The sequence below is a fragment of the Mizuhopecten yessoensis genome, unplaced genomic scaffold (genome assembly GCF_002113885.1).
Source record: "Mizuhopecten yessoensis strain PY_sf001 unplaced genomic scaffold, ASM211388v2 scaffold419, whole genome shotgun sequence".
In the NCBI taxonomy this organism is placed as follows: Eukaryota; Metazoa; Mollusca; class Bivalvia; order Pectinida; family Pectinidae; genus Mizuhopecten; species Mizuhopecten yessoensis.
Genome location: NW_018403537.1, coordinates 1,587,425 through 1,599,748, shown reverse-complemented (window position 1 = coordinate 1,599,748; position 12,324 = coordinate 1,587,425). Strand labels below are relative to the sequence as shown.

Genomic DNA, 12,324 nt, shown 5'->3' with positions numbered 1-12,324 from the left:
TTTAAATTGTTTTTCTTCATCAATGCACATTTTACATGTGTCGTGCTGGAACACAATATGTGTTTTTTAGCATTTCCCAGATCACATAATACAAACTTATCAATCAAATAAAAAACAAGGTATTCTTTTACCATTGAAACCAGTTTCCTTTGGAATGATGTATGTAACTGTACAGGAAAAATAACTAAAAGGTGATTTTTTTTCTGGAGAGAAGGAAAAAAATCGGCTTGCATGCAAAATTTGAGTTTCAGTTGTAAAAAGCATGATTAGTATACAGACAAGTTCACAGAAAACATTTTGTCAGTATCTGCAGGTTAATTTTCGACGTTATTGAAATTTCTTTCAAGTATTACATGCATATTGGCATGTTAAAAAGGGAAACAAAAAATATGTAATTATTTATAAACATTTACACCACTTTTTATTATTCAATTTAAAACTTTTAAAGGAATCCTTAAGCTGACAAATGGTTGAATGGTTTGTCCTTGGTAATTTAATTCAATGAAATGAGCATAAAACATTAAATGGAATCATTCAATTTCAGTGTAATCTAATTTGATTTCAATCCATTTCTAATTTTTTATGAAATTTACACCTGACTTCCCGAGATGTACAGATCAGCTGGCTAATTGTATGTGTCACTGCAGCAACAGCCACATGGCCGTCCAAAAGCTTCCAGGCCATTTTTGCTTATCAAGAATTTTTTCCCATTGATTCAAAGTTGAACACAGAATTAATTTGACTTTCATTGTCTGTTTGATTTATAATGCACTCAAGAAATTATGTGCTCGCTCAATTCAATCTCTTACTCAATGGAAGACTAAACACATTACAGCAGGTGAATTAAAAAGTTTTAGCAGAATGATAATTTTTGTCTATTTGTAATCCATTTGTCATGTGTTCTGATATGTACAAAATTGTATGCTTCCAGTAAGGTAAATTATAATCCTTGAATATGAGATTTTTCATGGACAAATGAAATTCATTGCCATTAAAAACATGATAACCCTAGAATAATGTTAAAGATCCGTAGTCATATACACATTAAAAGGTCATTAAAAATAAATAAAAAATGCATATTAAATTTTAAAGAAATTGTGTTAAGCAGAACAGCATACACAGTGAATGCTCTTTAACACGAATGTTTGACAAAAGCAACAATGAAATAAAAAAATATTTACACAATATTTTTTGTTTTCAAATATGAATTTGACATAAATTTGATGTCACCGCACAAAGAAACCTGAGAATTTGTTTCAGCTATCTATGTGTGTACAAAAATGCCAACCCCATTAATGATATATTCATATAAATATATCATGAAAGGGGTGGCTTATTTACTGAAAGCTGTTCTAATCCCCTTAAACATGTAATATTACTCTAAACATCTCATTTAAGGTCCAAATATACAACATGTAGCTGTAACAAATTCTCAGGTTCCTGTGACCATTCAATCCCTGATTAAGGGCTATCCTGAAACCTTTAATATACAGGGACTATTTCATTATGTTCCAAGGAAAATTATGATAAAGATTTTAATACATGTATTACACATGTCATCAGCATTGTGAAAGAATTCGACCCATTGTATATCGCCAAAACTGCTAGGGTTTGATTCCCAAATCGGGTTTGAAAAGGGATGGGGTCACCAGCTACCAAACCACCTGAGATTTCCCTTGATACTCTGGTTTCCTCCCACATCCAGATCCCCCCCCCCCCTGAGTGCACTCTACCATTGGGGCTAACAAGAGTGATTGATATAAATTGATAGAACTTTTTTTCACAGTTTTAAAATAAATAAAGTTTTATTAGATTACCGTATAAATTAAAGGTCAAAAGGAGGCAAATAAAGGAGTTGCTTTTTAGGATAATTTCGTGAGTGTATAAAAGGTTGAGAACTCGGATGGAGTTGCATCATTGATTATCTATGCAAAGCAAACATTGAGAAGAGAATAGTTGTAGATTTGAGGTTTCTCTTGTGAAACCAATTTCTATTGCAAATACTTACCACAGTCATTATAATGCATATTCCAACCTTACTTGGCCCTTTACATACGAAAATATAGAATTTTTCCCCCCATGGGGAACTCCTGGGAAACCCACCAATCAGACGGCAGTATACACGCACGAGATAAGACACCAAGCCATGCTTCCCACTTCATAATTCCAAAGCCCAAAAAAGTGAGAGCCAAGGAGACGAGGGGAGGCTGGGAGGGAACTCACCTAATGACTGTGGTAAGTATTTATAATAGAAATTGATTTCACAAGAGAAACCTCAATTCTATTTGTTCTTATGTTACCACAGTCATTATAATGCGAATTTGACTTACCGCAGTGGTGTCTCCGTGGAGCGATGAAGGGTTCCAACAATAGGACCCATACCCCCGGAGGAAAAATTCAAAATACCCTTTCCTTTTGTGACACAAAGCCTGATTACGACCAGCGTTCCGGATCACGCGGAGAAGACATAATGAGGCTTATGCAAAAGAAGAGGGAGGACAGACAACGGACTGGGCAGCCACAAGAGGGCCCAAAGAATACAATCCGTCAGACTGTCCCGACAAAGATCGGAGATAGAACTCCGTAAACGTAGAATGACCCCTCCAAACAGCAGCTGTCATGACCTCAGCGTAAGAAGAACCATTAAATAAGGCCCACGAAGTAGCTAAAGCGCGAACCTCATGAGCCCTAACCCCTGACACCCGCAAGGACTGATCCCCTGCCGACTCATACGCAGCTCGAACAGTCTGAACAATCCAGCGTGAGATGGTCGCTGCAGAGATATCAGAGCGACCGGGCTGGAGAGACTGGAACAGCCGAGACGAGTGTCCCGCCCCCCCCTCTGTTCTGGCCAAGTAGTAACGCAAGGCCCGAACTGGGCAGAGCAGGCGATCAGGACAATCCCCATCCAGAGTTGAAGCCAAAGAAGGGATAACCACAAGCCCTGGGGTGAAACCGGGAACCTGGTTCTTAGCTAAAAAGGAGGGATCAGTGGTCACCGAGACCGAAGAATGGCCAGCCGAAAAACGAAGGCAAGAAGAAGATCTGCTGAAAGCATGAATCTCGCTTCTGCGGCGACCGGAAGCAAAGGCTATCAAGAACACAGTCTTGAAAGTAAGAAACTTCCGATCTGTCGACTGGAGGGGCTCGAATGGCGCCCTTAACAAGGAATCTAGCACAAGTGCTAAATTCCACCTAGGGACCAATTGCCGTGAACGAGGCTTCTCAATGTAGAAGCCCCTAATGAGAGCCGACAATGAAGCGTCCGAGCCCACTGACTTGCTACCATAGAAAGCCAGCACACTAGCAATGGCTGAACGATAGCCTGCAATAGTTCCCGGAGACAGACCTTTGTCCCTGAACAGAGACAAAAGAAAGTCAGCTACAACGGGAACAGAGGCAGAGACTGGATCAATCGACCGTCCGACACACCAATCACCGAATGCGGACCATCGAGATTGGTAGACGGCGGAAGACGAAGGTCTAAGTGATCCTGCGATGCGAGTTGCAACTTCTCGAGAAAAGCCCGTCTGAGTGAGCCTTCCCGAGATAGCATCCAACCGTGAAGGTGGAGCCGTTCCGGTCCCGAGTAGAACTGTCGGGACCTCGGTTGAGACAGCAGATCCCACAGGGGTGGGATGCTGCGTGGGAAGTCCACCGACAGCCGAAGCAACAGAGGAAACCAAGGTTGTCGAGGCCAGAGCGGTGCAACCAGCAACACAGTACAAGGGTGTAGAAGGATCTTTTCCAACACCCTGCCCACCAGATTGAAGGGAGGAAACGCATACGCGTACATTCCCGACCAGTCCTGGGATAGAGCATCCACCGCCATGGCCATAGGGTCTGGAACCGGAGACACAAATGTAGGGAGTCGAAAGTTCAGGGCCGTGGCGAACAGATCCACATGGGGTCTGTCCCAAACCAGGCAAAGAGACCGGAACACCGAACGCTTGAGGGTCCATTCGGTGAGAACCGGGCTCCGAGACCGAGACAGAGTGTCGGCCAGAACATTCAGACGACCTGGAAGGTGCCTCACCGNTGGTACGGGTCGAAACCGCCCAAACGAACCCCAGGGAAGACTCAACAGAGGTCGGAATTCCGCTGGTGTTCTCCGAGGGCTTAGGCCTAGCCTTAGCCCTCGCCCCACCCCTACCCCTTCTACCCGACTTACCTGCACGCCCTCGCGGGCGGGGAGAACCACCGGCAGGAGTCGGCTGCCAGGCACGGCAAATTTCACACGGCTGCTCCAGAGAGCAAGACCGACAGCCAGGACAGTAAGGGTGGGGGTCGGAAGCCTCAAAAAAATGACCCCCAGGACAGCGCCTTTGAGAAGGAGGAGTCTCCATCTCAAGTAAACAAACCGTCAAAAACGCGAACACGTGGCCGGAGCCTGCTCGCAAAACGGCGCAAAATATAGCAAAACGCTAAATTAAAACAAAATAAAGTTCTATAGTATTAAAGGATACGTATATGTATGGGTACAAACAACGCCTGTTGCAGTTGGAACCCGTAGACACCAAAACACGTCCGTAAACACGGCCGGCTGAAGGAATTATGAAATGGGAAGCATGGCTTCGTGTCTTATCATGTGCGTGAATACTGCCGTCTGATTGGTGGGTTTCCCAGGGGTTCCCCATGGGGGGAAAAGTTCTTTATTTACGTATGTAAAGAGCCAAGTAAGGTTGGAATATGCGTTATAATGACTGTGGTAACGTATTTTGAAATAGAAGTAAGGGTTCAAGCAGAGGAACCTTGGTACTTGGGAAAGGGGTTGCTTAGGGATCCCGTATAACTACCACAAACTGCAACTTAGAACTGTTTTTTCCCCGGCAAGACTTCACCCTTAATAAATCAATCCTGGAAAGAAAACCATACCTTACTGGATGGACCTTTAAAAAAATTTACAAAGAGGATATAAACAAAAGATAATCAATAAGAGTGGATCGAGTGCAAAATATAATCTGTGCTGCTATATTTAGATTGGGATTCAAAACCCTGGACTTCAGATTGTGATACATGTACTTTCACTGAAACCGATTGAACAACCTAGTTAAATGAATTGTACTAGCCCAATATGTGCTACAGACATTGTATCAAAATGTAAGTTGGTTCGCAGTGGATAGCGCACTTGCATTTCACAAAGGCGACCAGGGTTTGATTCCCCGATTGGACGTGAAAAGGTTTGGGCTCGCCAGCCTGACCATGTGGGTTTTCTCCGGGTACTCGGGTTTCCTCCCACACTAAGACCCCAGCGCGCTAATATCCGGTCAACAAGAGTGATTAATATAAGTTGAATTAACTTGTTTCATAATTGTTGTAAAATAAATAAAGTTTATATTTTAAAATGTATATTAGAGGAGGGTTACTGTACATAGGAAAAAATGGCAGTGTAGTGGGACAGGGATCCTTAAATGTCTTGGGTGGGTATTAGGTTGTGATTATAAGAGAAGGATTAGGGGTGTGACAAATTCATTATTTAGATTACAGGCAGGCTATATATCAGAGATAAAACTTAAATTATATATATTCGTGAACCCTAAATTGTGGCAAATATATATAAATAATATACATGTCTATGTAATGGACTGAGTTGAACTCGGAGGTAGAATTGGCAGGTTCGTTACATTGATAATAAACAGTTGCTAGACGTTTTGAAATTAATTCGTAATTTTTTGAAAGTACCAGCACAAAACCAAACGTATGTTTAAAACATCTCGCAGATGGGTTTCCACTTCACAAGTTGGTTAAATATCGTTAAGTAGTAAATAATACTTGGATTGATATTCAGACGAGTATTTGAAGTGAGTTGTGTGGGTTTCAAATGTAATAAGTGCTTCTAAATGTTATCTCCTCCTTTTGGGTCAAATGTTAGGCAGTCGCAAAAACTAATGTAGAGTTTCAAAAATGATCACCCTTTTGAAGCGTTCCTGACTGATTGGGAGATGATGTATTCTTTTACACTTGCTTTTGATGATTTTACCGAGTTTGGAGCCCTTTTGTGTGCTTGTATTGTAAATTTGTAATAGGGGAGACCTCCGAACTCCAGACCAACACACTCTTAAAACCTAATCATCAGTAACCTTATCACCGGCTACAGTTTCAGTATTGTAGCAGTCAAAATATCCTAAAACAAATAAATTAAAGTACTTGACAATATCAACACCCATGGTTATATATGATGGATGTACATGTTCCAAGAGGTGTGCACCATGTCGCTAGAGCAGCACATCCCTTAGGGTCAGCTCCTGTCCAGGAAGATGATGATGATGTATATTTGCATATATGCAATACGAACAAACACAGACTATAAGAAATAAAATATTGATTGTTTTACTGAACACCAATGACCAAGAAAGAAAGACCGAACTCCAAAGGTTTACTGATCTGACAATGTATATTAAGTATTTATTGCCCTTGTTGTAGGGGAACATGATCTTTTGTTTCCCCAAGATTAAAAACGTTTTAGCAGGAATTGCCACGGATGCAGCATGTACGATGAAGGTGATCAGAGACTTATGCCTGTGGGGTTGTAGTTTTCTGCTTTGGTCACTCGGGGTCAGGGGTGGTGACTCTCTTAATTCTTCTCATTTGCTAAGGTATACACAGCTGTAACATTTTTTTCTATCTTTACAAGTTTGCTCATGCTTGGTGGAAATTAAATGACATAATTATCTGGATTCCATAATACAAGATGGGAGCAATTGCCTGAATGATTGGCTAAGACTTGCGGGCTAAAATATCTGTTCTGTTGGTCTAGTTTCGTTGGTAAGTGGTATTTTTCACATTAGACATATTTACATGTGTAATTCAATAACTACCATGATACTGAGATTTAACAAGATCACTGTTGCTTTTGCTGTATAATTTTGGGGGATAATATACGGTCAGGCACATGGATTGTTGATCAGTCATTGGTCCACTTACAGCCAGTAAAAAGTGACATTTTTTGAATTAAAATATTTCCCCAACCCACATAACGGTCAAACTAAACATCCTGGCTTTAAGGTTTAGGCTAACACACTTTTTATTAACACCAACATATATACTCCATTTGATCTATCTTTTGAGGCTCAGTTTTCTAGCTTGTCTTGGGGATCCAGAAATGTGCTATATCTCTCAGGCTCATATATCTTAACTGTATAATAATCTTTTTTTTCAATGTTCAAGGATTATAAATATTAGTATTTATCACATACCTGTTGAATCTTGTTATAGTAATACAAGCAATTTTCAGACCATGAAATACAACGTTCTGTATTGCACATGTGCAATACGAAATGTTGTATTTACCTATTAGCCGGAACTACTTGTTATGGGAATCCCCTTGTCATGGTGTATTGAAAAGTTCCCGGTATTTCAAAAAATATCAAAGTTTATAAAATCTTTGTATCAATCTCTACCGAATACGGAAGGTATGTGATAAAAGCAAGACAACACACTTGTGTTGTCTTGCATATGTATGTGCACTTCAAAATGTGTTGAAGGAAATCTGGCATCTTAATTATAAGTGCTAAAACAAAAATACATGTATATTTAGGAATCGGATATTTAACTTGGTGTGGCCTGGATGGTAATTAAGCAGTGCCACCTGGTGGTATTAGTTGTTTTAATTAATATAGAAACGTTATAAATGTTTGTAATCCTTCGTAATACTGTTCTTTATACTTTATCTACTGTCTGCTCCAGACCTGGCAATGTCAAAAGGAATATAATTTGGTAGATTTAAACTTTGGTGTTGCTTTATTTAAAAATTATTTAGAAAATTCAAGGAGTACCTAATTTCATGTTGTAGGTAAAAAAAAGAAGGTTTTAGTGATACATTTATAATTAATTTTCCAATTTTCCAATTGTAAATGGTTTTATTTTGTTTGAAAATGTACATGCATGACCCCATTCTGAAAAGTAAATGAATATTTTCAGCTCAGACCTAATTTGGCAGCAAAATGGAGGCATCAACAAATTTACTTGTAAAGAATATTTACAGTAGAATCTAAGGTGAATAAAGTGCTCTGTTTGGCAAGGAGTTGACCCTTTTTTGTGTAAGCTTCTACAAGGAGAATGAAGACTATCCCTCATATATAGTTCTTGTTGAGGTACCTATGCGTAAGTTTGATGTTGTGCGTGGTTTGTAAAACACTGTTACATTACAACTTATTGAAGAATGTCACCTCCATTGGTGTATACATGTCATGATGATAACTAATGTACAAGACCGATGGTCTTTATCGACAGGTGACGTTCCTTATATAACAAGTGTTCTTCATGGAGAAGTGTTCCTTTTAGACAGTTCTTTAAAGACAGTTTTTTCTTTAGAGACATGTGTTCTTTATAGACAGATGTTCTATTCCTTGTTGACATGTTTATTTTATAGACATTTAATTTTCGTAGACAGGGGTCCTTTTAGACAGGTTTCCTTTCTAGACGTGCTTTCTACGTTGATAGTTATTCTTGATCGACAGTTTTTTTTAAAGTTTTCTTTGTTGACGAGTGTTCTTCAGGAGGTCTTTTAAGAGACTTTTTCTTAATAGACAGGTGGTCATTCAGGTATGTTTTCTTTTGAAACAAGATGTCTGAAATATTATTTCTATGGCACTTGTGTGGTGGCTACTTCATGGACAGGTGGTCTGTAAAGACAGGTGATCTGTAAAGACAGGTGGTCATTTCAGACAGTTTGTCTTTATAGAATAATATGGTATTAAATTGGCAACCATTCGATATCCTCTTTATCTTTGTTTTAAATAAATGTACATGGATTGAAAATTAAAAAAAAATGTTGAAAAAATTAAACCTGGCTTGATTATAAACTTACATGAATGGGACATTTACATTGTATTACAGACACCAGGTTAATTTGCAACTACAGTTTCTAGTATACAAACATAGGTAAATGTTCTTAAAATTTTGATTTTTTTTTAACCACCACCTGTTCTGATCGGTTTAGGTACAGAAGATTGTCGAGTTGGTTGGGATAAAAGAAACATCTTTGATCATTAATATCACCTTCAGTTTATTTCAAAATTAAACTTATTTTTTTTTTAAGATTACAACGTGTTAAAGTCTGCAGATTTTCAGTTTTATGATTCGGGACAAAATTCCGGCTCTTTGAGAAATGTTGTGATCTGTAGGGATGATTCATAATGTGTTCCGTTTCTGGACACCTCCTTGACTGATCTGTGAAATGTGTTTATGTGACGAGACGGACAGCATTAAGTCTCGATTACATTCTGTCTGGTCACACCTGTCAGTAGACATAATCTCGTATCCCCACAGAGGTGTAAAGGCAGGGAATCTTTGACATAATTTAACATGTCATTTTAATACCCAAAGTTTAGAACAAATGTGATGGACGACGGAAGGGATTTGTAGGTATAAATTCAAGATGTTTAAATTTGTGTTGAATAGTTATAAGGTCAAATAGACTTTTGAAGATAAATTTAAGTGTATATGCAGGTGTTGGGCGATTAGGTGTGATGTACTTCATCTTACTTCATTCAACCATGGGGTCTAGAGTATTTGGAAAATGTGGAATGCTGTGTCGGAGCCAGTAGTTAGAGGTTCGAATCTCAGCATAAAGGAATAAAATTTTGAATGATACCATTGAAAACAGAGACTTTGAATCATTCAAACACCTGTTTTGTATAATTTAAATGATAAATATAAAAAAAAATGTATATTATCATAAAGTTTTGGAGATAGCTTTGCACTGATTTTTGGAATGTTTCACTTATGCTTTAAAAGATCTGAAGTATTAAGTTTTAAAGTTTCTGTCGTGATCAATAAAAGAAAAATCTTGAGATAAGTGTAAAAATTATAGTTTTCAGACATAGTTTGAGCCAATAATATGTAGCCAATATCATGCTATTTTTACAGTTGATTTGATTAAATAAAAGGTAAACAGATATATTTATGTATATATTGAGACAAGGTAAAACCTGAGAACCCTTGGTTTGTTAGCTTTTTGGGGGGCTAAAAGTGTTTTTGGTCAAATTGAAATACATTATTTTTGTTATATTAGGTCTTATTTTATATATCTATCTGTTTTTAGGTCACCTGAGCTTTGCTCAAGTGACCTATTCCAATCACTTTCCGTCCGTCGTCATCCGTCGTCCGTCGTGCGTCGTGCGTAAACTTTTACATTATCAACATCTTCTAAAGAACCAGTGGATGGAATTTTTTCAAACTTGGTCAGAATCATCCTTGGTATATGAGGCTACCAAATTGTAAAATTGGGATTCCTACCCCAACCCTAGAGGCCAGGGAGGGGCCCAAAAGGGAAAATTAACCAATATTTCAAAAATCTTCTTCTCCAGACTCAGAGGTATTACAGTCATTTTCTCTGCATGGATGGAAAGATCATCAGGGGCTTTATTAAAATTGTAAATTTCAGGACCCCCGAGCTATCCGTTCTCCCTTGGGGAGGGGGTAAAGTTTACTATAGTTTATATAGGGAAACAACACTTTTGGGTATATTTTGACAATTTTCTGTTGGAAATTATTTTTACTTGGTCAGAATCATCCTTGGAGGAGGAAGATGGTTTTAAATTGTAAATTTGGGATTCCTTCCCCAACCCTAGGGGCCATGGCGGGGCCCAAAAGGGAAAATTAACCAATATTTCAAAAATCTTCTGCTCCAGACTCAGAGGTATTACAGTCATTTTCTCTGCATGGATGGAAAGATCATCAGGGGCTTTATTAAAATTGTAAATTTCAGGACCCCCGAGCTATCTGTTCTCCCTTGGGGAGGGGGTAAAGTTTACTATAGTTTATATAGGGAAACAACACTTTTGGGTATATTTTGAGAATTTTCAGTTGGAAATTATTTTTACTTGGTCAGAATCATCCTTGGAGGAGGAAGATGGTTTTAAATTGTAAAATTGGGATTCCGAACCCCAACCCTAGGCACTAGGGTGGGGCCCAAAAGGGAAAAGTAACCAATATTTCAAAAAATCTTCTTCCCCAGACTCAGAGTCCTATACTACAGTCATTTTCTCTGCATGGATGGAAAGATCATCAGGGGCTTTCTTTAAATTGTAAATTTCAGGACCCCTGAGCTATCCTTTATCCCTTGGGGAGGGGGTAAAGTTTACTGATATAGGGAAATAACACTTTTGGGTATATATTTTACCCATTTTCAGCAGAAAATTACTCAAACTTAGTCAGAATCATCTTTGGTGAATGAGAGTATTACTTTGGAAAATTGGGATTCCTGCCCCATCCCCAGGGGCTAGGGTGGGGCCCCAAAGGGAACATTTACCAATATTTTCAAATTTTTATCCTTTGATGACATGACAAGTATTGTATTTCACTTAGTTTACATGCTGATTTCCACATCACATCTAAACAATAAAATAAAGCTACCAGTACCTATGATATATACTAGTCACATACCTTATATTAGTGGCCTCTTGTTGTACTTTCAAATTAAAGAAATTGTTTGAAGTACACAATCGCAAAAAATAAATGTTTGCAAAAAATTAATGGTTTACAATATGCAATATTAATCATCATAAACATCATTTTAAAACGTTTTTGATTCATCAGGTACTGACAGTTTATCCAAGATCATTACCGCCTGTTTCTTATCAAATTCTAGCTCTTAAATGCTCTCTGCTCGAACAAAACCCCAGATAGCCGGAGCAAAACCTTTTGTTCATATTTGAGTTTCATGACCAAAATCATCTTTGCCATGCAGAGATTTTATTTTCATCTCTGATAATTGTATTTTTAATGTTTGTTGTAGACAACATGGTAATATATAGGACAATAGGTCATATTGAGGTCATACAGAGGTCAAAGTACTTTGATATGAGTATCTGCCCTTCAGGGAGACCTACAGCCATAAATTCAGATTAAGTGTATTTATAGTGAAATAGAACATATGTGTCAATTACCACCTGTTTTTTTCTGTAGGTTTTTTTCATTTGTTTTAAAAGTCTATAGCTTTTTGAAATCAGGAGAGAGATTAATCCGTTTTATAGTTGGGAGATTGTTTGGAATTGGTTTGCTTTTAGTTGGTATGGTATCTTCACGGTTCGTAAAGGGAGTTACTTTGGTTAATGGTCGATATCAATTGAGATATCAATAAAGCTCTGGGAGACTCGGGAGAAGATAAGACAGAGGTGTACCAATGTGAGGTAGTAGTATACTAGTCACATACCTTATATTAGTGTAGTGTCCGGGAGAATATAAGACAGAGGTGTACCACCGTGAGGTAGTAGGAGTATACTAGTCACAGACCTTATATTAGTGTAGTGTCCAGGAGAAGATAAGACAGAGGCGTACCAATGTGAGGTAGTAGGGATAGACTACAGTCCCAGACCTTAT

The 12,324-nt window shown here is 38.4% G+C and overlaps 1 protein-coding gene across 1 annotated transcript; it reads right to left on the bottom strand.

The window, feature by feature from the left end:
* Positions 1-2,477: 2,477 nt before the first annotated feature.
* On the bottom strand, positions 2,478-4,346 carry LOC110448443. Its single transcript, XM_021494694.1, has one exon. The coding sequence runs from the start codon at positions 4,344-4,346 to the stop codon at positions 2,478-2,480; it is 1,869 nt and encodes a 622-aa protein (XP_021350369.1).
* Between the last annotated feature and the right edge of the window lie 7,978 nt (positions 4,347-12,324).